The sequence below is a fragment of the Sinocyclocheilus rhinocerous genome, unplaced genomic scaffold (genome assembly GCF_001515625.1).
Source record: "Sinocyclocheilus rhinocerous isolate Xijiao unplaced genomic scaffold, SAMN03320098_v1.1 scaffold186, whole genome shotgun sequence".
Lineage (NCBI taxonomy): Eukaryota > Metazoa > Chordata > Actinopteri > Cypriniformes > Cyprinidae > Sinocyclocheilus > Sinocyclocheilus rhinocerous.
The window spans coordinates 120,928-148,536 of NW_015662005.1; the positions used below are offsets into that span (position 1 = coordinate 120,928).

Here is a 27,609-nt window from a genome sequence, read left to right on the forward strand (position 1 = left end):
GGTCAGAACTGTCTGTCTGCGCTTATTTCACTCCTCCCCTCACTGCAGCCGCCTACTCTCGCCTACATTTCAGGCGAGGCGAGGCGCATCTCAAACAAGCCTATTATATCATGTTAATCAGCAGCACAGCACATGAGTGAGAACGCGATATCTGTCTTTGATCTCGTTGGTATCTGTTTCACTTCGAGAGGTCAGAACTGTCCGTCTTGCCTGCGCTTATTTCACTCCTCCCCTCACTGCAGACGCCTACTCTCGCCTACATTTCAGGCGAGGCGAGGCGCATCTCAAACAAGCCTATTGATTAGCAAACTCAGGTGTGTTTGATTAGGGTTAGAGCTAAACTCTGCAGTAAAGTGGATCTCGCGAGCCAGATTTGAGGATCACTGATCTAGATGAAAACACACTAAAATCACTTCATTTAAAATTTTTATATGAATTTGTGTACACAACATTCTTAATGTTTAAACAATTGCAATAGATATTATTATTTTTTGTATTTTAAAACCAGCCTGTCGAAAATCCTTCCCTACATCACTGACACACCCATGGACAGCCTATCAGACATGTAGCTATATTTACTTCTAACTACATATGTACATACATACACAAAATTTGAAAGCTGTTGTTTGGAGAAAGTAGCTAATTATAGATATATTACAAAGTGCCACTTTTATTGAGTTTAATAAAACATTACTGCTCCAAACGACTCAGAGTGTCAGAGAGCTGTTCGACTCTTTAAGACTGAATCGCGATCGCTTTCATACCGTTTTGATCATAGATATGTATAACATTGAAAAGATTCGTTGAAAAGAACGGACTCCGTAGAATGATTCGTTCGCTAGTTTTGATTCCTACAACTGATTATTTGAAACTTGGTGACACAACCTCAACAGCTAATAGAGACGCTGCTATCAATATATCTTTTATATATATATATATATATATATTGTAACGAATCAGCTCATGAGGAAATATGAATAATTAATCATAACTAGTTATAATTAATTATGAATATTTAGATCCGCTGGTCAACTGTCTTGTCAATTCTAAGAACGTTAATTTCCTGGTTAGTTAAAATAACTTTCTTACTGTACAATTCTTAAAATAGAATAGAAAGTGCTAGAGTTAGAGGGTCAAATAAAGGTGATTAAATAAAAGTCAAAATAAAGGTGTAGATACAGCTACAGGTTTCCAATAGTAGCGCAGATCCAACTACCATTTCAATTATTTAGGAATGACCTGCCCAACTCAATTCGAATCCTTAGCCATCTACAAGAAACCGCTAAAAACACATCCCTTGCATCTTTATTTGACCCTCTATAACTCTAGCACTCTCTATTCTAATTCTATTTTATCTATTTGTTAAGTTGACCCTCTAACACTTGCACTCTCTAATCGTTTTCCAACTGCTTGTTTTTTTGTTTTTTTAAAGGCCACTAACACTAGCTTTCTCTATTCTTTTTCTATTCTACTTGTTTTCTTTTTGTTATGTGTAAAGCATCTGCTAAATGACTACATACATAAATAAATAAATAAATAAATAAATAAAAAGGGCCTGTAATTATAAAAAATAAAGTGGAATAAATATTGGATTATTGCCTTGATTAGCTTGTGATAAGATGTTGGTAAAATGTGTGTTGGTGTGGATGTTTGATATTATGTGAGACAGTGGCATTTTGGTTTTAAAAATATGAATTCAATAGTGATTCACACTCAAAATCCAGGAAAATTATAGTCATGGAGGATGCTATTAATAAAGTTTTCCTGAATTTGAGCATGAATCACTATTGAATCCTTGTTACAACAAAATAGATTTATGCACCAAAACAAGACAACGAGACAAGAAAGTGTGATGTTAACGTCCTTATAGAATCTGCTGTATAAAAATATGACATAATAAAGCAGGGGGAAAAAAGAAATTTCTTAACTTGATTCTGGCTTTTGACATTACCATTCAAAAGTTTGGGATTACTATGATTTTTTGTTTGTTTGTTTGTTTAAGAAATGTATACTTTTGTTCTTCAAAGATGCATTAATTTAATAAAAATGACAGTAATGACATTTATAATGTAAAAAAAAAAAATTTTAAATTTCAAATAAATGCTGTTCTTCTGAACTTTCTATTCATCAAGGAATCCTAATCCTCCAACCATTTTCAACGGTGATAATCAGAAATGTTTCTTGTGCAGCAAATCAGCATATTAGAATGATCTCTGAAGGATCATGAGACACTGAAGAGAAGTTGAGATCTGACATCACAGGGGGGGAAAAAAACTATATTTTAAATTGTAAAATTATTTCACAATATTAATGTTTTTCAATATTTTTTATCTGATAGCCTAAATGCAGTTGGTGAACATGAACAAATGAACACTTTCATGCTTGTGTGTGGTCTTAGATTCCTAGTCATTTTGTAAATATAGCCTAAGCCTAACAGTTTAAGAACAATTACAGCATAGATGAAAAACGATTAGTCCACAAATACAAGTTTATTTCAGCTGTTGTACTCAGTTCCACCTGGTTCCACGCGCATGTCAGTGAAACTCATGAATATTCATATTTGCTCCGCCCACTGAAACCGAAAATCTCGGAAACCGATCATCTCGTAATACCGGTAGATGGCAGTCTACTAAAACGGACAGGCAGAAGAAGGAAGAATATTTGCAGAGTCTTTTTAGAATAAGACAGTATGGACTTCTGGTCAATTTCGTGTGGGTACCTACCATCACTAGTTATTTATTTAAAAGAAACAGGACTGATTAATAGGATGTAGTATACCGGTTTTGGTTTAAAACTTTTTTTGTTTGTTTTTTTTGTTAAGATAGCTCTTGTTTCTAAAGTTCCTATTCATTGTGCGCTTCACACTCCTTTCCAGTAGGTGGCGGGAATGCACCTTTTAAGTTGGTTTGCCAACCGCCATTAAATCCTAAAAGAAGAAGAAGAAGGACGAATATTGGCCCTCATTGGTCACTGTAGAGGCGGCGGGAACATGAAACAAGTTAGGGACAGTCACTAACATTTCTGTTTTATGTAACGTTAGTTAAATCGCATTACTATTATTATCCTAACAGAAAACGTCTTTTAAGTTGACTTTCACTCAGAGGAGAAAGTAAAACAGGCGGAATCTGATAATGGACGCGGTGAGGTGCAGTGTGGAGTATTTATCTGAGTTCAGTGACTGTCAGTCACACTCAGTGCGCGTTATTCAGGACGGTGTGAATCTTTTCTTGACCCGCGGAGACCGAGATGTGCTCATATTCAATATCCAGGAGAGGAGAGTCACGGCAAGTGGACGTTTGTTCTCACTTTTGTGTTCAACTATACTACTTTTCTGGCCCCATTCTCACTTAATACGTGTTGTTTTTCAGACCGTGATGCTGTTTGAAGCCTCAGTGATAAATTTGGCATTAAGTGACGATAAACATCGACTTTATGCACTTTGCGCGAACGGTGGGCTTTACTGCACCCCTTTACCACCACAGCTCAGGTAACTTAGTAATATATAGATTACATACAGATTACTGTTTCCGTGATAAATTATCACTTGCTATTAAATATGTATGTATGTACGTGTGTGTAATTTAATTACAGCAAATAAACGTACGTATTTACTGGAAAACAGACCAACAATACTGATGATTTATGTTGCACTACACAATTTTTTGTCCAATCGAATGCATTTAAATATGAAAATTCTGAACTTGTTAGCAACTGTAACCAAGGGGCGGTGCTTAGTAATTAGCAATTAAATTCAATGATTAATATTACTTGTTGAATTCACGTTTTGTTTTACTAAATAAACTAAATACAGTCATAATATGAAGTCTCCTAGCTGAGTTGCTATAAGGACATTTCTTTCTTTCCATTGGAAATTTGACCATAAATCCCAGATAGTACAGGTACATCTGCAAGACATCTGTTAAAGATCTCTTCATCTGGAAAGCATCTGCTGTTTACAACCTTCTGATAAACGTCTTTAAGATGTCAGTTTTACGTCCATTCTAAATCATAAACATCTTAAAGACATCTAAACGTCTATTTGACATCTGATAGCAAACCTCCTATACATGTATTGCACATGAGCAAACACTCTAAAAAAATAAAATAAAAAAAAACCTCTTGCAGACGTCAAATAGACGTCTCCGTGATGTATGTGTGCTATCAGGGAATGCACCATCTCAGGAAAGAAAACTATTCATCAAGCAATTTCATTGGGTCTTTAGATTATTTCTAGTGGCATAGATATGCCAATATCTAGAGTCACTTTAATGGTGAATTTTTGGTTTTGTGATTTTAGTTTCCCATGCCTTTTCCCTCCTAGTTCTTCTGTCCGGGTGAACAAAAGTCCTGACAGTGTGCAGTATACTGTGCCAGATGATTCAATTGTCCTGAAAAATGCCAGCCTACAAGCGTTCACCATAGTTGAGAAGATCCTTGTGACTCTTAGCCTTCACAAGTCTGTCTGGAGTTTTGATCTCTACGAAGAGCCTGGATCCAGACCCCTTCATAAACTTGCATGTTTCCAGGTTGTAACTCTAAACACATGCTGTTTAAACTTAACAGACAAAGAAAAAAGTGTGAGTTCACCTCCAGTATTAACTTGTATCTACCCCGAAGGATCCACATCAGTCAGCACTGACCAATCTGACCTCCGTCCCCATCTTGAGCCCCATCTTTTCAGGCTTTTATTTGGAGTGGATGCCTCTTTAGTCAATTCTCCAGTCATTCTGTGTGGTTTACCTGATGGACGTATTTGCTGCTTTCCTTTGCTCGTCCCCACCCTGGCTGGTCCTACAGGAGAGCAGAGATCTCCAGTCAGAGTCCTCCAGAGCTTAGAGCAGCCAGTCGTATTTATTGGAACCTGCATTTCTGGAGAACACGGACCTCAGTGTCTTGTTGCAGTTGGTCAAAGAGGCAAACTTCTAATTGTCAGAAGTAAACAAGCAAGCATGGAAGGAAAAAAGGCAGATTATAGTAAGACTGAATTAAAGTGCTTTCATTACACATACATTTGCCATTGCCCTAGTCTTTATTTGATTTGAGAGTCAATGATATACAAGAATGTCCACAATAAAGATAAGGAAAAATATTTTTAAAATCTAATAAACATGAGCCAATTTATCGGAGATGTACTCTTTTCGTTTTCACACTGGTCTCATATGGTTTGTAAAACCTTTCTACCATTTTCAGGAAAAGTTTCAGTTTAATGACTGAAAAGATGTCATGTGGTGTGATCATCAAAAAAAAAGTAATGAAGTTTTTCCTTGTTTTGAATACATATGCGTGTACATTAATAATTACTTTCAAAAAAGTTTTAAAATATATATTTTCAAGGTATTTTAAAAATCCATTACATGTATTATTAATAAATATGAATACGGTTTTGGAGAATTAAACCACATGACATTTTACAACCTGACCTAATGTTGCCTTGATTTGGCAGACCAAAAATTGCTAAGCAGTGAAGCAGTTTTTATTAAAATATTTATATAAGAAATAATAGTAAAACATTATACCAGACTACTTGAGATTTTCTGTTTAGAATAATTTTATTTTTTAATGAAGCTTTTTTTCCCCTTCATTTTGATATCAGGACAGATGTATCATCCTGACATTTTTGACTCTATATCCCTTAAAATATCAAAATTACTGTACTCATTCTCATTTTGAATATATTTTTTAATAACTTAGATTAGTTTTGGTAATCTGTAAATTCACTTTTTATAGGCTTCAATGAGCATAGTGTACGAGGACCAGTGCTGTGTGCCTGTGTTGATGATAAGCGGCTGTACTACAGCTCTCTCAATGACCTACACGCTCTTCAGCTCACCACAACATCTTCATCAGAAGCAACAGGAACTGAGTCCCAACTGCAAGCTCTGACCTCTGACAGTCTTGGTGTATGCAGGGCTATAGCACTTGCTGGGCCATATACTAACCCCACAGGTACATAACATGAATTATGATACATCTCTATGCTGTTTACCGGGCTTTTGCAGTATTTTAAGTCACTAACACAAAGTGTTTGTTTTCGAATTTTAAGGATCTGTGCAGCTTTTGGCAGTATCTTTGAGTGGAAGACTGCTTCGCGTGAACCTTCCTCAAGGATCTGAAAATGTTCCCAGGTTGCCCTCATCTCTGGCAGGCCAGAGAGTGAAAGACCTTCTGGCTTCCATCGCAAACATCTGGGAGAGGTCTGTTTTATACTTCATCATTGAAAAGACTACTGGTTTTCCGGCGGCAAAAGCTGAATGTCACTTTTTGTGTTTATTTTGATTTATTAAAATTTTAGTTTATCTTATAATCATAGTTGTTCTTGGGGAAAAAATCATTGTTTTTATGAATTTATTTTATTTTGTTTTTTTACATTTAAAACGGCCAGAAAAATATTTTCACGTCATTTACCCTTTTTTTTCTTCTGCAGGGCGGAATCCTTGAAACACAAGCTTCAGGAGAAAAATGAGTCTCTCAAACATCTTAATCAAGTCATAAATGTTTGCAGCCTAATGTTGGACAACCATGGGAATGAAAAGGTGTGTAATATGGGCACCAAGCGTCCAATCAGCTGTTGTGGTGTAGCTAGATGGAGCTCGTTGCTCCAAAGAGACTCTTTGACTCTCACATGTGTGCTTGAAAATTCAAGTGGATGTACATTGGAACATGGCTGGACTTTGTGCATTCAGGTCCATCCATTATCCAAGGGTCCAAATATGGAAGGCTCATCTGGGACATACTCATTCCCATTCATGAAACTGGATTCTGGTCAGAAACTGGATGTAACCATTCCCCTTGAAAGCACTGGCGGGCTGTCTCTGCCAGTGAAAGTCTACTGTTCTCTTGTCTTCTCCCTTTCTGCTCTGTTTAGTCCTGAAGCATCTTCTCCTGGTGTTTCCCAGCTCCTAACAGAGATGGGCTCCATCAGTGCACCTTTGAGTACTTTAACAGTTGACTGGCTTGATGCTTTAAGGCTAGATGGATCATTTTCTAATGGTAATATCAGACACAACACTGTCACTGATGGCATCCAAACCTTCCTGCGTTCCAGAGGAGCTATAACCAGAGATTCTGATACTACTACCAAGTCAGGACCCATCACAGTGATGGTCAGGGTATCATCACAGCTTCTAAATACCAAACTGCACCTCTCAGCAACCAGCAGTACAGAAAGATGCATGTCTGTGCTAAACTGGTTGGTATCACCTGAGGAGAGAGGACAAATGTCGGTACAAAGTCCAGTGGTTTGTGCCTACAGTCCAGATGGATGCTCTGTCAAGCTTCTGGTCAAAGAGGTGCTGACTTTATACTACTGATTATTTATTTATGATCATAAAGTCTGTAATTTAGAATGAGTTACCCATGTCTTTCCTCAAGGTAACACTGGGAGATTTCTGTTCTGATGGACCTCTTGAAGTCTTGGAGATTCGGGTGGAAAGTTCATCTGTGGCAGCGGTGTGTGGACTGCATCATGCCATTCTAAGGCGCCTTCAGGTACTTTTATAATAAAGTATTTCCATTTTTCGAACATGGACTTACAATTGAATCTAATTTACAGATCATGACATTTTCAACAGGTCTTGCTCAGAGACGCGGCTGTGAAATGTGTTCATACAAAACAGCTAAAGGCACAGAGCTTGATTGAAGCCGTACGGCATGTTGAGGTAGATCTGATTTCCTTCAATTTATCTGTTTATTACACTTTTACACTGTGATTAGTATCGATTCACGTGTATCAGACAGTTTTGCTTAAATCACATACAATATAATTGTTTTTTCTATTGTCAGTCTCTATGAAGACCTTCAGGATGCTCAGAATCAAGAAGCTCTTGGTGGCACAATGAAGACGAATAAGAACTCTGAAATCCTGTTCCGCATTTTTCTGCAGCTGAGGGCAAATCCACTGGTCATTCTCTGATTGAAGTACACCATCATAATTCTTTATTGCATATATTTTTTAATACAGTAGAGGTTGTTATTCCATACTGTTTTACTTTTAGGATACAAATCCCATGCTTTCTTTTTTGTGTGTCCCATTCATCATCACTTATTCCATAATCAATAAAACATTGTCTATATAAACAGAGGTATGGAGAAAAGTACAGAGGAAAAAAACATTTTAAAAACTCAGGTCTACACTTGTCCTGAAGCATATAATTCATCAAAACTAAGTATTTACCCCACAATAGAATGTGGGTAAATGCAGTCTGTGAGTGTGTACTAAAGTTTCTGTAAAATAAATCCACATATTTGATACTTTAGTCCGCTGGTTGTGTCTCCAGATTGAAAAGCTTTTCTCTGAGCCGATAGTATCTTCCTTCTTTGGCCATGAGCTGCTGGTGTGTTCCCTGCTCCACGACTTCACCTCCCTCCATGAAGATAATGTGGTCTGCTTTCTCTACAGTCTCCAAACGATGAGCTATCACCAGTACTGTCTGATCCGTTATGTTATTGAGTACATCTTGAACCTGGACAACAAAATCATGAATAGATACTGAGAACCTCAGAATTTATCATGTTACAGCAGCTTAAAAATGACATGCAGCTGTTTATTAAGATATTAGGATTTTAGTATTAATTCCAGAGGAGTCCGTACAGCTTGTTGTGTGCTGCAGTCCATGTGGCTGGTGGCCTCATCCAAGATGAGAATCTGTGGGTTCCTTATCAGAGCTCTGGCTATGGCAATGCACTGCTTCTGCCCTGCGGACAGCTGGCCACCACACTCGCCAACATCTACAGAGAAAGCTTCCAGATTTAACCTACTCGTTTATAGAGTTTTTATGTTATTTATGGGAATGCACAATATTTCGGTACCATATCGATTATCTGACAATCTGCCTAGTTTTATCTACCTGTGTCGTATCCTTGTTCCAATTTGCATATGAAGTTGTGTGCATTGGCTTTCAGAGCAGCTTCTTTTACTCTTTCGAGTGGACAGTCCTTTAAACCGTATTCAATATTATATCTCACAGAGCCAGAGAAAAGCACAGGATCCTGGGATACCATTGCCACCTAAGCCAAATGAAAGAGAATGATGTATCAATTTACAAACTACTACTCGTTTCACCAAACCATCCAACAGAATTGGTTGTTTGCACATCTCTCCTCAAGTTAAATGGTTATAAATGCTGGTGTATCATTCCTTGCCTTTTTATGCAAGTACTGGTGTTGGTAGTGGTGCAGAGGTTCTTCATCCAGTAACACCTCACCCTCCTGTGGCTCATAGAACCTCTGCAGCAAGCAGACACAAGAGGTCTTCCCACCACCAGAGGGTCCTACCAATGCCGTCAGCTTCCCTGGACTCAGTTCCAATGTAACAGACTGCACCAATTCAACAATGAGTCCATGCAAATTCCATTAGTTCTCTGATCTGCTTTTGCACTATTAACCAAAGCCTACCTTAAGTGCTTTTTCATTAGGGCGGGAGTGGTAGGAAAAGGTGACCTTTTCAAAGGTTAGTCTTCCCTCAACCTTCTCTGGGGCCAAATCACCTGCCTCTCTCATCTGTGGCTTCCTGTCAAGCAGCTGGAACACCTTCACTGCTGATCCCACAGTATTCAGCATGTCTCCGTAGATATATACAAGATGCTGAGAATATAATGATGGACAGAGTTTAGTCTCTCTAAATGAAGAGTCATATTACTGTAAAATTCTACTTGCCAGCCATACCTTCATGTTGGTCACCATGTCCTTCTGATAGAACACAAATGCAAGGAGGCTGCCGCTGCTTAGCTGTCCAGAGGAGATGAGATTTCGGCCTTGGAACAGCATTGCTACCTTCAAGCCTACTGTAATGAACTACAATGCAATGAAAGAAGAATCAATGAAATAGAACACAATTTCTATTTTGGAGACCGGTGCATGCAAATCAGGACTGTATATGATTTACCCTGCGTATTAAGAGATGGATGGCACTGTATATGCCTTTACGCCTCAGAATCTGGAGCTTTCGGTTGAGAGTCTGTTCATATCGCTGCTGCTCCTGATGCTCTGCCTTAAAACTGCGCACAGTCTTCATTGACCCAATGACAGACGATGCCAACTCTGTAGTCTCTGCATTACAGTCCTGAAGCTCTTTGGCTATTGTCTGATAAGAAAGGTGAGACGCTATGAATTCATTACGGTTGTACCCCCAAGTGTTTTTTTTTTTTTTTTTTTGTTGAAAAAAGTTTTCAGGAGAGGCCAACGCACAGCTTTATGAAGCTGTGTGAAAGTAATAAGGAAACCAACATGAGAAGGTTTACTAACCTGGGAGATGTTGTTGTATGAATTCTGAATGAAAGCAAGAAGTGGCATTTCGATGCAGGTGAGGAGGGTTAACTGCCAGGATAGACGCAGCATAAAGAACAGCATGCCACATGTCTTCACCAAACTCCGCAGTAACACATTCACATTCATGGCCACAGAGCGTCCCATTTTATCAGTGTCAGAGATCAAACGTGATGTAAGACTACCTGTAAGAGAGAAAATTTTGTTTCTGAGGCATGATTTTAAATAATATATTATCACATATGCACTATTTAGTAGCTTTGTCTACTTTCAAAATCATACTCAAATATGCAGCGGAATGCAGTCTCGCAAGATGTGTTTTTAACCTTCTGAGGATCTTCAGTCATTTTATGTATGAATTTTTAAAGTGTTTTACTTTTTTGGAATGGTAAAAAACTTAGTGACTCTTGTGGCACTTGCTATTTGAAAACATACAAAAAATTGGTTGATTCTGAGGCAGCTGGGGATAAAGAGTCGATTCCACAAGTCCTCAGAAGAGCCTATTCAATTATACTGCTGTAAAAACACAAGAAGCGTTTTCTTTGTTTTGTTTTGTTGAACAATAGCTGGGGATAAAGAGTCGATTCCACAAGTCCTCAGAAGAGCCTATTCAATTATACTGCGGTAAAAACACAAGAAGCGTTTTCTTTGTTTTGTTTTGTTGAACAACTTGATTGGATTTTGAGTATTGCACTCAAAAGTGGAGGCAGATGAATGCGAGCTTGCAGGGATGGGGTTTAAGCTGAAAAAATTAATGGAGAAGTCGGTCGTTTTCACCGGAAGATCCAGTTTTGACATTTAAAAAAATATTAAACATGACTGAACTGTTCACAATGACATCTAAAACATGCATTTAGAAAATAGATAAAGAGAATTTTTATTTCTCTGGAAAATGTTTACTTAAAGACAATTAGCGCTAAACTTCAAGTGAAGTGAAGGGACAGGTACCTGATTTGTTTTCTTCAAAGAAGCTTATCTCCTGCTTCATGAGGTTCTGGAACAGCATGTGTCGTATTCTTTTGTTGAGTCTGCTGAGGCTACACATGAACATCCCGCCGCGCATACCACCGAACATAGAACTTAAAGACACAAATGAACAATTAATTCCAAAAACAAAACCAGTTTGTACAAGGCGGCATTCGTTTTTAAGATGTTTGCATGGCAGTGATGTTACACTGACCTTCCAAGTGAGCACAGTGCCATGAGTCCAATAGCCCATGAGAAATTGGTGTGCTGGTACTTTCCACTCAATATGTCAATAACTTTGCCAATGCAGTATGGGATGAATGTCTCAACTATTAAAAAAACAACAACTTTATTTTGTATTACTCTGGATCTAGTTTCTTCTATGTAGATAAAAGATGCACTGAAATCAGGTTTTGGATTTAAAATCAAGAATTCAGACAATATTATAGTTTCCTCAACCATGAGAAACACTCACACAGTGCTGCCAGACTGAGGAAGAGGAATGCAGCCCCTAGATGAAGATAGTCAGGCCTGGAGTATCGAATGACCCTCATTAGGAGTGCTTTGGCCTCTTCATCTTTCTTCTGGTTTCTGGTACCCTTAGATGATCCACCATGTGGGAAGGCCATCTCCCACACCATATATATGAGGGTAGATGTAGCTAAGCTCAGGATCACCATGCCAGGATCAGGAACAGGAGTGAAGCCTCTCACGGTACCGTGCAGCATTGTCTGCATACTGTCAAACACTGGAGGTAGGAAGCTCAGTAGGGCTACCCAGCGCTTCAGGAGAGGCTGAATGCTGCTGTCAGCAAAAATTGTGCTCAATGAATAAAGCACAACACAGCTGATGGCCCTGAGAGCCCACAGGCACCATAGATCCAGACTGCCCTCTCCATCCAGCCACAGCAGTGCCGTCCATACACAAGCCCAGATGACAAGATCACAGCACAACAGGCAGAAATGCACTGCTGCAGTTCTAAAGATGGGGTGAGCCTCTGAGGTCATCTTAAAACTGAAAAGATAAAAATGATGAATCAGATAAACCAGTCTAGAATGGTTTCAAAACCTGCTCACACTAGTCTGTTGGCTGGTTTTAGAGGGGTTTTAGCTGATGGGAAAGCTGGTCTCTTAGTGTGACCAATTGAAAAACCATTTAAAGCTACAAGCTAAGACTAGCAAAGCTTAGGCTGGTTTACAATGTTTTCAGAGGCATCAATCTTCTCTAGTGCATTTAAATATAGGATAAGCGCTAAACAATATAAAGAGATACACAATATAAGTCTTCTTACCATTAGCTTCTCTCGTTGCATTTTGTCGCAAGTTCACGTTTGGTTTCACTTTCACACTTGTGGGCGGTGTCAAAACTGGTTTTCAGTTCCATTACGCATACGAATAATGAGAATCGATTTAGGAAACACATTTAATAACCGCATATTTTGCTTAAAACGGCAAACAAAGGTAGTGTGCATAAAAAAACGTTTTTATTTCATATTGCTACTGTATGTTGTGCGTATGACGGATCATGACGGTGTACGCTACGTCGGCTGGTCGACTCACCAGCTGTGGACGCTGTTTGGCGCGTTCTTCAAGTGGCCAGCAGAGAGCGCTGTTTAGCGAATATCATCAATCATGCGGGTGATTTCATAAATATGCAGCCCTTTGTTTCACTCGTGACTCGTGAGCAAGTGTGTAAACAAGGATTTTAACAATAAAAAAAGCTGACTCCAGCATTTACTACCATTATAGGCATTTTCTAAACACATATATAGCAATATAGTACGTTTATTTATTCTCTTTTTATGAGAAAACTTTTCAAGGCATAGCTACATATAGCTTGCAATAAAAGAATGCAATTTATTAACACTTAAATACATTTAATACATTCTTTGTCTGATAGAATATGTTTTCAATTTTTTTAAACGAATTTGTGGAATGACCAAAAATGTTGGACTTTTCTGCAAACATAAACCAGAAAGATGAAGATGGGTTTACCTAGACAGCTAAGATAAGCCAAACCATAATTGCTTATTGTTAATAATTGCTTATTGAAAACAAAACAAAATAATAATAAAACAGAGCATTTGTCTGCTTACATCTTTATTATTAAATTTAAATTGAGTACAGAAATAAATTTTTATTGTAGTAAATACTTTGTATTATACATTGTTATATAAATGATACTCTCTCGGAGGTAATCATAGCCCTTTCCGCTTATATAAGCTGGTCATTTGCTTTGGCAAAGTAACAACACAACAGAGCAACTACGGCAACCAGCAAGAGTTTACATGAGGAGTTTACATACACTGTAAAAAATGACTCTGAATTTAACGGTAAAAGACTGTAAAAATGCTACAGTAAAAACCTGTTGAATGGTTAACAATAAATTCCCCTACTCTATACAGTGAAAAACTGTATTGGACATTACATGTATTGGACACTAATTTTACGGTAGTATACCGTTTTTGGAAGTGAAAAAGACCGTATAATTTACAGTAAATAACTGTAAATTGACATTCCCACAATTCCCTGCGTTACATTTCAAATTTGATGTTTTTTTGTTGAAATAACTGTTTCTTCTTAGTTTTTTCTTATCGGTTTTGTATATTAGGGTTGTGTGTTACACCTAATGTTGTTAAATGAATGTTTATTGCATTATTTCAGTTTCATGTGTGTTACCATGATGGTGTTTAGTGTTTGTGTGAATGAAACTGTGCACCTTCTATATATGTTATTATTTAAAAGCTGCTTGTGATGGGCTTTGGTTCATCATGTGACTTTCTCATCACCACCTGCATTTGGTGGTTATCAGTGTATTACAAAGGCACAAAACAGATTTCAGTACTTCAATAAGGTTGGTATATTAACATTATATCTGTTAATGTAAATTTGTAATGTAACTGTAAATTTAAGTTAAAACCGTAAAACCTAAAACGTTGCTACCGTATTTTTTACGGTAAAATTCCGGCAACCACAGCTGCCGTTTTTTTACCGTAAATTTTACGGATTTTTTTTCTACAGTGTATAAATCAGCACGAAGTGAAATGTGACGCTTGTTCTGTTCAGCAGTGAATAATAATTCATGACACTAATGGGCCCTCTGCACCCTCAGTTCAAATACAATCTTATTCAGTACTAATCCTAACAAACAAACAAACCAACCAACCAACCCAAGGGCACATATAGTCTGAATATTAAATATATCTTGGTTAAAGAATGTCTGTACTTGGACTGAGAAAACATTAAGAGCCTATGTGCAATAATAGCAAAACAATTTTCTACTGATTTATTATACAGTACCTTTCCAACCCTTTGGGAACTGAATGTGTAGAGACATCAGACCAACAATCTTCCTTAAGGGTCAGGTCTTTCAGTGCATAGTCTTATGACACAAAAAGTGTATAAAACAACACAGTGTGATGTATACTACTGTTCAAATGTTTAGGTCAGTAAGATATTTCAAGAAATTAATACTTTTATTCAGCAAGGATGCATTAAATTAAAAGTGTCGATAAAGACATTTATAAAGTAACGAAACACTGAAAATGTTTATTTCAAATAAATGCTGTTCTTTTGAACTTTCTATTCATCAAAATTAAAATAAAAAGGTATTTTGGTTTTCATAAGAATATTAAGCAGCATTACTGTTTTCAACATTTATAATAATAAATGTTTCCTGAGCACCAGATTATTTCTTAAGTATCATGTGACACTGAATACCGGAGTAATGGCTGATAAAAATTCAGCTTTACCATCACAGGAATAATTTACATTTTAAAATTTATGGCATTAGAAAACAGTTATTTAAAATTGTAATAATGTTTCACAACATTACTGTTTTTACTGTATTTTCAATCATATAAAAGCAGACTTGGTGAGCATAAGAGACTTCTTTCAAAAATCTTATCAACCTCAAACTGTCAAACAGTAGTGTAACTGGCAAAAAATGAGGAAACAATATTACAAGCATGAGATGAATCAAATCTGTCACAGTGCTCAATATTTCCTGACTTGAAATAGCTTAATTTCCTGGGCAAACAACTTCAGCATACGGTCATTTAGATCAGTAAATGAAGAAGGGTTTATAATATTTACTTGAATTCAAAGGACTGCATTAACGGATGTCACTGTAGCTCCATGGCACTGATATACTCTATAAGGCGAACCGGTGATGTGAGACCAGGATGTTTGCAAAAGCCAGTGTCAGATAACAACGTACAAAGTTGTTATCAGAGTTTGATGTTGAAATAACATAGTTATAAATAGCACATTCTATGATACTAATAAATGTGACCCTGGACCACAAAACCAGTCTTAAGTCGCTGGGGTATATTTGTAGCAATAGCCAAAAATACATTGTATGGGTCAAAATGATTGATTTTTCTTTTATGACAAAAGTCATTAGGATATTAAGTAAAGATCATGTTCCATGTTCCTACTGTAAATATATAAAAAATGTATTTTTGATTAGTAATATGCATTGCTAAAAACTTCATTTGGACAACACTCTCTAACCATTAGGCCACGACTTCCCCCCCTTAAAGGCGATTTTCTCAATATTTTGATTTTACAGATTTTCAAATAGTTGTATCTCGGCCAAATATTGTCTTATCCTAACAAACCATACATCAATGGAAAGCTTATTCAGCTTTCAGATGATGTATAAATCTTATGACTGGTTTTGTGGTCCAGGGTCACAAATGGCAAAGAAACATATTTCTGTACTTGATACGGATCACGATTACAAAGACATAAATAACTCTGATCCAGGTCATACATTTGTGATTTTTTCTGCCTCTGATGATGGCTTATTTGTCTTGTCCCCATCTGTAGGCACACTGCTGTACTGGCAGTCCGTGGGTAAATTGACTGCAGGCTTAGCTGGAGACCCAGACGCTGGTGAACTGTTCTTCTGGGCTGCATCACGGGAGTCCAGCCAGTAAAAGGAAACCATAAGGAACAGAGCTGATAAGGCCACTGAGATGCTGCAGGCCAGGAACACATATGTGTACTGGTCAGTACGGTCCACAAGGATTCCTGGAACACAGGTGCAGGGGTATTAGCATTTTATTTTGTATCTATAAAACCAAATAAAAATACTAGATCTAAATACGTTCAAATTTAATACAAATCTGCTTGATCATCATTATTTTAAAAATAACCACCCAAACATGAGTCATGCATGAATGTGAAGGGGCGTTCTAGAATACAGGTGAACACCAAAAGCGTGTACTTAGTAGCACTCCAAGGTGCTAGGCAGCACTTGGCTCAACTAATGACATTTCTGTGTAAGAAAGATCAAAGACCAGATTGAGAACACAGCCTTCGCTCCGACCAACACATAAATCCAGATTAGTGCTGTTACAATGGAGCAGACATTCCATTCTTTTTGCTGAAACACAGGCACAAACCTCCTCACTGATAGCTACACAATCATACACATATTTCATTCTATATCATAGTGATTCTTCTTTAAAAGACAAGAATGTTTGGGAATGTCTTTGAATTAACTTTAAAATGATTTTTATGAGACTTTACTTTGGCAGGACAGTTGAGATGCGACAGGAAAGAACATTCATTTCCTGATCTGAGACAGATTTAAACTTGGGATAAGAGCAGCGGGATTTTTAGGAAATGCACTGTGCACTTTCAATTTCACAAAACTTTTTTTTTTTTAACATCAAGATTTTAGGGTAAATTTGATATTAAGTTATAATGGAAACTGTATTTTGTAGGTCCCGTAGCTGGTCACTATTTGTTTGCAAAATGTTCACCATTTTAATGACATGTTTGCTTGCTCTAGTTTATTTTAGATAATAAAAATATACAAAAATAAAAGGCAACTCAACCAACTGTAGATGAGGGTCAACAAAAAAAATACAAATTAATAATTTTTAAAAAATATATTAAACCAAGATTTTTTTTTAGATTGTAATAATATTTTACAATATTACCGTTTAGCTTTTGTGAGCATAAGAGACTTCTTTCAAAATGATTTAAAAATCTTCCAAACTTTTGACCAGTAGTGTAGCACCTTTTAGCAGTAAAGCATAAAGTGCCTCACAAAGCATAAAATCAAAACACATTAAATATATAATGAAACACATTCACACATTAGTAATATAAATAGTAAGTCTTTCAAGAAATATTAGGTTATAAAGCTGCAAAAAAATAATTTTACTGGTCATATAAATCTGCTTGTTGCTACAGTACGTACATTTTTAACATCTGAAACTTTTTGTGGGTGGTCTAATTAACTGTTTGTTTATAGAACACTCAAAGTAATGCTGTTGAAAGAGCCCAGAAAGAGGAGAACAAACCTCCTCACTGATAGCTACACAATCATACACATATTTCATTCTATATCATAGTGATTCTTCTTTAAAAGACAAGAATGTTTGGGAATGTCTTTGAATTAACTTTAAAATGATTTTTATGAGACTTTACTTTGGCAGGACAGTTGAGATGCGACAGGAAAGAACATTCATTTCCTGATCTGAGACAGATTTAAACTTGGGATAAGAGCAGCGGGATTTTTAGGAAATGCACTGTGCACTTTCAATTTCACAAAACTTTTTTTTTTTTAACATCAAGATTTTAGGGTAAATTTGATATTAATTTATAATGGAAACTGTATTTTGTAGGTCCCGTAACTGGTCACTATTTGTTTGCAAAATGTTCACCATTTTAATGACATGTTTGCTTGCTCTAGTTTATTTAAATAATAAAAATATACAAAAATAAAAGGCAACTCAAGATTAAACCAAGATTTTTTTTTAGATTGTAATAATATTTTACAATATTACCGTTTAGCTTTTGTGAGCATAAGAGACTTCTTTCAAAATGATTTAAAAATCTTCCAAACTTTTGACCAGTAGTGTAGCACCTTTTAGCAGTAAAGCATAAAGTGCCTCACAAAGCATAAAATCAAAACACATTAAATATATAATGAAACACATTCACACATTAGTAATATAAATAGTAAGTCTTTCAAGAAATATTAGGTTATAAAGCTGCAAAAAAATAATTTTACTGGTCATATAAATCTGCTTGTTGCTACAGTACGTACATTTTTAACATCTGAAACTTTTTGTGGGTGGTCTAATTAACTGTTTGTTTATAGAACACTCAAAGTAATGCTGTTGTGCTAAATGCTAAATAACAGCCATGCTGATAATAAGCACAACAGGATTCTTGTGTGATATTGCTCAAGAAATCAACCTCTTCATATCTGTATTCATATTCTTATTCATGTCAGGTCAGCTGGTAAAGTGCTTAGTGATAACTCTTTACATAATCACGATGATGAATGGAATCACAATGTTTATGTAATCACTGCTGTTGCTCTTTTATCTACAGATCAAACAAGATATCATTATCACTTCCTCTGGTGACTTACTGACCTGTGATGACCCCAGTGGTGATGTATAAATCAACAATGGTATGTGAGAAAGAGCTGACCGCCATCCCAAAACCACTCAGCACTCCCCCAAACATCACTGTCGCCCGGCAACCAAAGCGTTCCACCAGAACACTACACAGAGGACCTGCAAGAAAAACACATACGGTAAAAAAAAAAACTTTAATCTGAGATGGTTTACTCCTAAAATCCCAGCATGACATGCCATATTCCTACAGCTCATTTTCAACAACCAGCTACTCAAAACACCACCCTAGAACAATGAACTGCCTTGTTCAAATATGTTAAAGGGGTCATATGATGCGATTTCAATTTTTCCTTTCTCTTTGAAGTGTTACAAGCTCTTGGTGCATAAAGAAGATCTGTAAAGTTGCAAAGACTAAAGTCTCAAATCCAAAGAGATATTCTTTATAAAAGTTAAGAGTCAGCCACACCTACCTAAAACGGCTCGTTCTAACACACCCCACATGTCTACGTCACGATGTGAGAAGATTTGCATAACGCCGCGTTTCAAAAAGGCGGGGCATAGAGGAGAAACAATAATGTACAGTATGTGGAAAATAATATGTTTTTTTAACTTTAAACCGCATAAACACATTTCATTACACCAAATACACAAAATAATGTTCTTTTTAGCAGCATCATATGACCCCTTTAAGCGAAATGTCAACACACAACTCTCACAAGTAATTGATGTATGGCTATTTAAGAGGTATAATGAAGTGTGTGTAATAAATGTTGGATCAAGCTGTTCCTCTTTTATGACTGCTACAATGACTACCAGTAAAAAGCCAAATTCACAGTGAACATGTAAATCAAACACTGACTTTTAATTACCATCTCTACTGGACTTATGTAATGTAGTTGTTATCAGCTTAAATCAGATGTCAAATAATGACCACAATTTCATTCTTACAGTGGGGATGAATTGGGCACTTATGCATTCAGCACAATTACCTGTTTAACATCTGATAAAACAAAATTGTTTCTCAAATTATCTTCTTTTATGTTCCATATTATGTTAGGCCGTTGTAGCCTAAACGTTTATGTGTAATAAATTTTATGTTGAATCAAATAAAATATTTATTTCTAAAGTTACTATTTGTAATGTCTACTTGATACTTTCTCATTTAACACAATAATAGCTTTAAATAATCTTTTGTGAGTATTTTCACAGCCAAATTTTATTTGCGATAAATTAGATTAATTAATCGGCGCACCATGTAATTAATTAGATTAAAAATTTTGATCGACTGACAGCCATAATAATTTCACAACATATTCACATGTTTACAGTTCTCTGATGCTGGTTAATGGCCGCATGACATGCAAGTAAACAGATAAAATATCTAATGTTTTTAGTGTTTTATTTTTAAATCATTTAGAAATATAGTGCTGCACGACTTGGCCAGAAAATTATATATGATTATTTTATCATATATTGCTACTGTCTGAAAATGTCTCATATTGCTACTGCTGGGACATCCAGAGACAAAGAACAAAGACTCTGCTGCTAAAGGAAATAGTCACGTTTAAGGGTGTTCATACTTAGTTCACGCTTTACAACAACCACCTAACACCACAAATTACAATACAAATATTTATGTCTGGAATTATGCACTTTCAAATGTTCAAACCTTCAAGCTTTTAAGATGTTAGCAGATACATGAGTTTTTATTTTGGCGAAATACTGGTGAAATGCTGTAACGTTCTGTTCACAAAAACATTGGAAATTATGCAAATGTTCCTGTTGTAAATAATGTGAACTTAGCACATGTTGTGTTCCCAAATGGACATTAAACTCACAGCTCAGAAATGGAGTTAGTGAGAAGCAGAATAGCCTTTGACTTGACAATCGCAATTTGATACAATATATCAATATTTTGTTTTATTTTGATTAACTGTGCAGCTCCATTTGTTTATTTTAATATGACATTCAATATAATTAATTATTAGCTCACAAACCCTTGTTTGGGAAACCCTGGGCTCAGGTAATGCCATAAGTTTGGAGGTGGGACTTCTTGTTTGTCCGACCAGTGGAAGATAGGTGGTATGTTGAGGAAACCTGTTTGAAACTATCATTATTTTTGCAATTTCATTTGGTTGTGCTAGTGGAGAAGAAAGAACAGACTTCTCTATAACATCCTTACCTCCGGCATGCAGAACTGCCGTCATTATCGATGGCACCCAAGATGTCTCACTGTTACTGGCTTGAAATTCTTCCTGAAGATCTAAGTAGAAGATGCCAATGCAGGAGGGGAAGGCCAGAGTCAGAGCTAAGACAAGGATAGTAGCCACTAGGACCACCCATCCCCAGCCTCCATCTGGAGCATCATAGCCAACTGGATGAGCTTGATCAGAAGGGGGTCCTGTTCCTTGTTTTTCTCCCTCCTCAGATTCAGGCTCACATAGCTCCCCCGACTGCTCCTCCATGCTGGAAGGTTGCTGAGGTGCCATATTTTCCGATCTGATGGTAACCATGTCACTACCACCTGGGTTTTTCCACTTGATCCGGGGAGCTTTGGGCTCTCAGCGGCAGAAGAAGAGCAGGGCAACACATTCTTGCATATTCTATATCATCCAAACAAAGTGTGCTTGCTATACCCCTATACAAAAAAAGGGAGGAAAAGCTAATCTTATTGAACAATGAGCAATATAAAGCATTTTTCAGGAACACAAACAAACACATTAAAAAAAGAAAGATTTTTAAAAATTCATTGCAAAATATTGGGTGGAGCTACAAAAAGTTATTGTAAGAACTTGTCAAACTATTACTTTGTTTACCTTTCAAGTTCAGGTAGACCTGAGAGGTATTTGCTCACATCCATCTTAGAGATTTTTCACGGTTCGTTTGGTCTTAGCTGTAATACTGAATACTAACCAAGTTTATATTTATCTAACACATTTCGATATGGAAACAGATAGTGGTTTTCATTCGTAATTAAATCTGTGTTTTTAAAAAGTGTCTAAGAATCTTTTAAGTGAATATCTCTGAAATATCTCGGTCTCTGAAATAATCTTACTTTGAAACAAGAAACTGAATGTAGCAGGCAAATGCAAAAATTTCACTGAATGGTTTAACTGAACTGCCACGCCCCTTCAAAGAACGAGTATGTAGAAGTTACTAAAAGCAAATTATACAAAAAAATAAAACCAATAACAGCAACTTATATTTTGTTGAAACTCTAAAACGAAACTGTCTATATAACGCTTATGATGTTTAAACACTCTTTAATATTATAAGGTTATAAGGACGATAAGACATAAGAAGTTACAGTCGTGAAAGATTTCATGTTTTTAGAGAATCGGTTGAGTGAATGATTCAAGGTTTCAATAACTCACTCAACACAGAAAAAAAGACATTCCTGTGTCGCCACCTACTGGCGTAACGATGTAACCTACGAAGTAAATCTCCACCACTAGTATTTTTGTTCACATGCTTTTTTATCCTTTTGTATGGTATTTTATTTATTTTGCTTCTACAGCTGTTTCAGGGTGTTCTGAACATGAACAACAAAGAAACTATACGGAAAGCAGACGCGTGCGACGTTTCCAACAAGTGCTACGTAAATAACTACTTAAAACACTTGAGACATGTTTGTCTTTATTGAAGGTAGGCTACCTGAAACCAGCCACATCACCGGGGTCTCACAAGCCAATGTAAACAATTCATCTTGTTCTTAAAGCCGAACACGTATTGCCAGACTCAAACAGGACACGATGCAAAGCTTGGAAAAAAAACTCATGTAATAAACAACAAACGCACCTTTTCAGCGCATTTTCAGGTAACGTTATCCACCCAGCACCGTCTGCCTGTGCCGCGGAGACTGTCAGATCAGCGGTAGGAGGAGACACTCTGGTTGTGAGCAGTTTCAGGATCCAGTCGATTAAGCAAACGCTAATGTAACAGCATGTTCTCTCACATATCGTACTATAACCATATAAACCAAATAGAGAGCTAGATGGAAGTAGTAGGCCTAACGGCTCCTTTAACAGCAGTCTACACGTAGAGAAATTTGAGCACCGGGGCGATGGCATGGCATTTCCTCTTGCCTTTCACCCAGAGCAGCTCAGTCGCATCCGACTAACGTTACGTTAGAGCCGCGCTGAAGGGCGGGTTTCTGTATGCTGGCGTAGTTAAGCACGTATAACCCATAGCAAGAGTTAGGTTTATTAAAACTAAACCTCCTCCCAACAATACTACATTAGTAAAGTACATTCTACTGATCCCGTGACGCAGACTCCAAATCCTAACAAACATCTTATTCTTACCCCAAACACACTCCATTATATTTCCAATACTAACCATTTGTGAAAAACACACGGTGACTTTTTCCAGTGTCAATTTAGACCACTTTAATTTAAGAGTAGCTTTACAGTCGATATATAGATATTTCACCCCAAAAAATTAAAAGTCTGACCAAACCTGTGTAACTAAATTTCTTCAGTGGGATACCAAAGGAGAGGTTGAACAGTATGTCTCAGACAGTCACCATTCACTTATTGTATGAAGGGGAAAAAAACATTGAATGAAAGAGAATGGTGACTGAGACTGCTTCTCCTTTTGTGTTCCATGGAAGAAAGTAAGTCATATTTGGTCGACTACATTTATGGGTGAAGTATGCTTTCAATTCAAATGGTATTATTTACAAGGTTCCCACAGTAATTAAATATCAGGGAACTGTAAAATTATCGTTTCCTGGCAAGGCAAATAACCAAACATTACAATAGTTAATAATTCAATTACATTTTTATAAGGCTCCAAAATATTTAGCAGTCTAGAAATGACTGTTGTGAGCGCAATCTCGTTTTTTTTATGTCAAAATGTTTTTTAATGGTTTTACATTTTTTAAACAGAATACATATAAAAAAAAAGTTCTAATGTAAAACATTGTAAACAAAATAAGCACGCCACCAATCTGAAACACAAACACATTTTATGATAAAAATCATACATTATGACTTTGCAATCTGTACATTGCAAGAAACTGCATCAGAAGACAAACTTTAAAAATGAAAAAAAACTTTTTTTTTTTTTTTGAAAAATACAGTCTGATCAAGACTATTCATTTCCAGAACACTTAGCTCCACAATCTCCATAGCCTAGTGACATATTTGACACTTTACATCAATACTGTTGACAATGCAATACACCCAATACATCTGATGAAAGAGCAGGTTTTTAGCACATTAAAATGCGTGTGTACTGTATATTAAAGCATGCAGGTGTTGTAGGCTATTATGGCAAGAAGAAAAAAAACAACTTATGTTAAACATGGACCTTGTTTTTAACTTTTATTTGAAGAAGTTATGACAGAGGTCTGCACTTTTGGCCAGTTCGAAAACATTGGTTGAAAGCTATATCTTTTATCAGATACATGGGGTGTTGCATAAGCATATTTAGCCTCAGCAAGCAAGTTTTTCCAGTAGTACTGTGTTTGATTTGATCAATTTCTGTACAGAACAGTTAAAATAGGGCCATATATTTTTTTTAATTTCCACTTCTCAAATATTATTAATACCATCCGTCATCTGTCCATGCACCAATTCACCGTCACAATATGACAACATCCCAGCATTTTATACTCAACACATTGCATGCTTCCAAGTTGGTATTCCAAAACACCAACCTCCTGTTTTTCAGAATAGCATATATCTTTTTTCCCACAAAGAAAATATCTTTATTTATATACCTTTTTGTTTGATCTTAAACAACATGGGGTACAAGACCTAAAGAAGAATGGTAGATTTCTAAGGAAAAGGAGACACACAGAAGTCTCACAATCTCAAGTGCTTAAAGCATCAGCAGTCAATGTGACGTCCATATCAGTTTCCTGAACTGTCCCAAATAAATCTTGAGACTGCCCATGACATTTTCTTCTGCCTCACATGGGGTTCGACTCTAAAAATAGAACAAAATCTAAAAACAAAATCCACACAGTGAGAACATTATAATGCAGGTATAATAATGCATTATAATGAAAGTGCATAGGGGCAGGAGTGGAAAAGCTAAATACAGATGAACCACTGAAACAACAAGTACCATAAACTCAGGGGAAACGGGCACAGTCAGTATCTGAGTCAAGGAACAGAACTGATTTAGTCAAAACAAACATAAAATAAACACCATTTCCCAACCATCTGTATTTAAAGTAGAGTAATCTAGGAGTGAAGACATGAAGGGCATGACAGGTCAAAGGCACAACACTAGACAAACCATTGGGACGGAGAGAGACTTAAACAGCACCATCTAGTTTTGAATCCAGGATTCTTCTTTGAAATCAGACCTGAAACCTATTTGAACAATGGGAATGTACAATAGGATCCTGTGAGAGAGCCGAGGTCCTGTTACAGGAGCTTCAATGACTAATAATTGGGGCTGAACAAATAAACTCTCTTCAGGAGGGGGAAAACATTAACACAACAGAAGAAAGGGAAAGCCAACAACTATCTCACAAACTCAAGTACTTCGCCTTCTTGATCTGATAAACCAAAGACATGAGTTTAGTGCGATAAAGAGGTAAAAATCCTTAAATGTATTTAGAGAGAGACAACACTTTAAAACACTGCCGACCATAAAATCGTCACCTAAAGTCCACGCACATGATGCCATCTTACCTGACCCCTAGATTCAACAATATTTCATCAATAGATATGAAGAACCGAATAACCAAAATACAGCCTGGATACCGTTCAAATACTGACAATTTGTGATGTAGTCACAGCAGATTCCGAGAAACCACAATGTAATTATATAAAAAATACAGGCGATAAAACAGGAGATCAGGTTCATCTGCTGCTAGATTGGGTTAAACAATGAGGGCCACTGGTTTCAAAGACAAAGCTTCAATGTTAAAATGAAGCAAACATAAAATGTTTTGCCGGAAATTATATTAGATTTTGAAATGAAAAAAAGAAGAAAAAAAGGCAAGAATGTTTCATAATAAATGGAGCCCTTTACATTCAAAAACATTCCACTGACGTGATCAGACTTTAAACAAAAATAAGTTCAACTGTTAAATACCCTAAATGTTACGGTGGAGAGTTAGATCTGAATTGAAAATGTCAGAAAAGTGTCAAAATACATTCAAAAACATTCAACTGACGTGATCAGACTTTAAACAGAAATCATTGAAACAGTTAAATAGCCAGAATGTTACGGGGAGAGTCAGTTCTGAATTTAAAATGTCAGAAAAGTGTCAAAAAAATGCAACAAAGAGCCACTAATGCAGTTTTGCCCTGACTCAAAACTAGTGGGCACTTTGTCCAACAACAGTCTCCTGAACCACCTGGACTATGTACGTCTATACAAAAAGTCTCCGGCTTTTTTTTCTTTTTTTCCAGTCATCGACAAAGTGTTTAAAGGAAAAACACAACAATCAATTTCACATCTCGGCGACCAGGCTTTAAAAAAAAATACATTAGGGTTCGATTCAGAACCTTCCCCAATCAGAGAGAGAAACTCATCTTGATTAACACAAAAAACGACCACTATGGTACAGATATCAACAATTACATGACTTGCATTCGGCCTCTTCGTAATACATATGGTTTGAATATACATAATCCTCACATGCCCTAAAACCGCATATTTCTTTGATTTTTTTTATTTCCTGTTTTGAAATATCCACAGCGACAAGGCAAAAAAATAGAAAAAAAATCCAGGATGACAGAAGTCAACCGGAGCGAATCGGAAAATGTGAGACATCTTCATAGCAATGGACACGCGATTTGGAGCATCTGACCGGACAATTGGCAGTATTAGTTTTCCCATCTCCTCTGGTCCTTTCCAGATGTGTAAATGGGTAGTTAACAAAAGAAACATGCCGCTTTGAAGACAAAATACTGCATGTTCAAAAGCTGCTGTCTTCGTTTTTTCCGTTGTGCCATCTGCTGTGCTCTTGGTCTGACCAGGCAATGGGAAATGAATGCTGAAATGATACACATTTGGCTGCTAATGATTTACAGTGTAAGTGAATGCGGTTGTTATGAGAAGCTGTATTGACGGTCAGAGAAATGAGGCTATCTTGTACACCATTTGGAAGTCCTGAGGAAATTATGGTCATGTGGACGCAGCCGAGCCAACAGGGGCAACTGAACCCCCTTAAAACATTTAAAGCCAGCAGCTGTAAAGATTATGATGATAGTGACCGGGATATGAGGAAGATGATGATGAAGTCTGCATAAATAAGCATTAAGATGAATGATGAATCCTTCCCTGTAATCCTCTCTCTAAGCAGGTCTTGCATCAAATGTGATGGTCTGAGGTTTAACCTCGGACGCATTTTTGATTAGTGATGATAGTTAGTGGTGGTGCTGATCGGTTAATGCTGCAGCACTGAAGGGAGGAGGGGGACTGAAACCCCCACAGTGGAAAGGCACAAGGGAGGAGGGGAGGGTGGGCTGATGAACTTGGAGTCAGCTGTATGGTGGAGGAGGATCTGGAGAAAGGAGGTGAGGGATGGGAGATCTGTGTGGGCTCAGGCACCAGGTTCCTCACATCCTGGACCCCCTCTCCTGAAGGATCTGTGGAGGAAACGTGAAGATAATGATGAGCTCGACAATTTTTGGAAATATTTTCTCATCAGTCTGTTATATGTTCTCATCAGTCATTAATAACCTCTTTCATTTTTTTAATTAAAATATTTAATTTAATATACTTTTTAAATATATTTAATAAATATAATAATATATTTAATAAATAATAATATATTTAATATATAATTTTAATGTATTTTTTTACTGTTACTACTACAAACTATAATTATTATTATTATTATTATTATTATTATTATCATATGTTACCTATATTATTTTAGTTTATATAATTTTTATAGTGTTATTATTATTACTATTCTATTTACTATTATTATTATTATTATTATTATTATTAGGGTTGCACAATTTGGGGGAAAACTTAAATTTTTTAATTTACATTTTTAAGAAAAATCAGAAAAATCT

General features: G+C 36.5%; 4 protein-coding genes across 6 annotated transcripts in view; 1 reads left to right on the forward strand and 3 right to left on the reverse strand.

The window, feature by feature from the left end:
• The first annotated feature begins 2,829 nt into the window (after positions 1-2,829).
• Positions 2,830-8,109, forward strand: LOC107727314 (Fanconi anemia core complex-associated protein 100-like). 3 transcript variants are annotated; one of them, XM_016537155.1, is made up of 9 exons: positions 2,830-3,284; positions 3,369-3,487; positions 4,322-4,974; positions 5,728-5,946; positions 6,044-6,194; positions 6,425-7,289; positions 7,372-7,488; positions 7,553-7,658; positions 7,783-8,109. In XM_016537155.1, exons 1-8 carry the CDS (start codon positions 3,132-3,134, stop codon positions 7,637-7,639), a joined length of 2,364 nt encoding a protein of 787 aa, XP_016392641.1. In that variant the 5' UTR covers positions 2,830-3,131; the 3' UTR covers positions 7,640-7,658; positions 7,783-8,109. The 3 variants fall into 3 exon arrangements, with proteins under 3 accessions (XP_016392641.1, XP_016392643.1, XP_016392642.1); XM_016537157.1 differs by having other exon boundaries at positions 7,572-7,658; positions 7,781-8,109; XM_016537156.1 differs by lacking the exon at positions 7,783-8,109 and having other exon boundaries at positions 7,372-7,478; positions 7,553-7,619.
• On the reverse strand, positions 7,967-12,767 carry LOC107727316 (antigen peptide transporter 2-like). Its single transcript, XM_016537158.1, has 12 exons — positions 12,521-12,767; positions 11,705-12,243; positions 11,444-11,558; positions 11,212-11,342; positions 10,243-10,448; positions 9,884-10,081; positions 9,664-9,792; positions 9,394-9,582; positions 9,142-9,315; positions 8,847-9,006; positions 8,591-8,727; positions 7,967-8,462 (listed from the first exon to the last, which is right to left on the reverse strand). The coding sequence occupies exons 2-12, from the start codon at positions 12,234-12,236 to the stop codon at positions 8,253-8,255; spliced, it is 2,181 nt and encodes a 726-aa protein (XP_016392644.1). The 5' UTR covers positions 12,237-12,243; positions 12,521-12,767; the 3' UTR covers positions 7,967-8,252.
• A 3,112-nt stretch (positions 12,768-15,879) lies between these two features.
• On the reverse strand, positions 15,880-22,710 carry LOC107727292 (monocarboxylate transporter 3-like). Its single transcript, XM_016537119.1, has 4 exons — positions 22,415-22,710; positions 20,799-21,254; positions 18,632-18,775; positions 15,880-16,289 (listed from the first exon to the last, which is right to left on the reverse strand). Exons 2-4 carry the CDS (start codon positions 21,127-21,129, stop codon positions 16,000-16,002), a joined length of 765 nt encoding a protein of 254 aa, XP_016392605.1. The 5' UTR covers positions 21,130-21,254; positions 22,415-22,710; the 3' UTR covers positions 15,880-15,999.
• An 853-nt stretch (positions 22,711-23,563) lies between these two features.
• The window catches only part of LOC107727321 (BTB/POZ domain-containing protein KCTD5-like), an 11,265-nt gene continuing 7,219 nt past the window's right edge, over positions 23,564-27,609 (reverse strand). Inside the window, exon 7 of the mRNA XM_016537166.1 lies at positions 23,564-27,174. Within this exon, the coding sequence (XP_016392652.1) occupies positions 27,145-27,174 (30 nt within the window). The 3' untranslated portion in view covers positions 23,564-27,144. The remainder of the gene's footprint in view (positions 27,175-27,609) is intronic.

What these genes read in the sequence shown, in the direction of transcription:
- LOC107727292 (XM_016537119.1), bottom strand. Translation starts at nt 21,129, where the DNA reads ATGGTTACCATCAGATCGGAAAATATGGCACCTCAGCAACCTTCCAGC. An exon ending in GGCAGTTCTGCATGCCGGAG is followed by an intron (nt 18,776 to 20,798) that starts GTAAGGATGTTA and finishes TTTTTCTTGCAG; the next exon opens with GTCCTCTGTGTAGTGTTCTG. An exon ending in CACCACTGGGGTCATCACAG is followed by an intron (nt 16,290 to 18,631) that starts GTCAGTAAGTCA and finishes AAATAAAATGCT; the next exon opens with AATACCCCTGCACCTGTGTT.
- LOC107727314 (XM_016537157.1), top strand. Translation starts at nt 3,132, where the DNA reads ATGGACGCGGTGAGGTGCAGTGTGGAGTATTTATCTGAGTTCAGTGAC. An exon ending in CCTTTACCACCACAGCTCAG is followed by an intron (nt 3,488 to 4,321) that starts GTAACTTAGTAA and finishes TTTCCCTCCTAG; the next exon opens with TTCTTCTGTCCGGGTGAACA. An exon ending in AGGAAAAAAGGCAGATTATA is followed by an intron (nt 4,975 to 5,727) that starts GTAAGACTGAAT and finishes CACTTTTTATAG; the next exon opens with GCTTCAATGAGCATAGTGTA.
- LOC107727316 (XM_016537158.1), bottom strand. Translation starts at nt 12,236, where the DNA reads ATGACCTCAGAGGCTCACCCCATCTTTAGAACTGCAGCAGTGCATTTC. An exon ending in CATACAACAACATCTCCCAG is followed by an intron (nt 10,082 to 10,242) that starts GTTAGTAAACCT and finishes CTTTCTTATCAG; the next exon opens with ACAATAGCCAAAGAGCTTCA. An exon ending in GGAACAAGGATACGACACAG is followed by an intron (nt 8,728 to 8,846) that starts GTAGATAAAACT and finishes CTTTCTCTGTAG; the next exon opens with ATGTTGGCGAGTGTGGTGGC.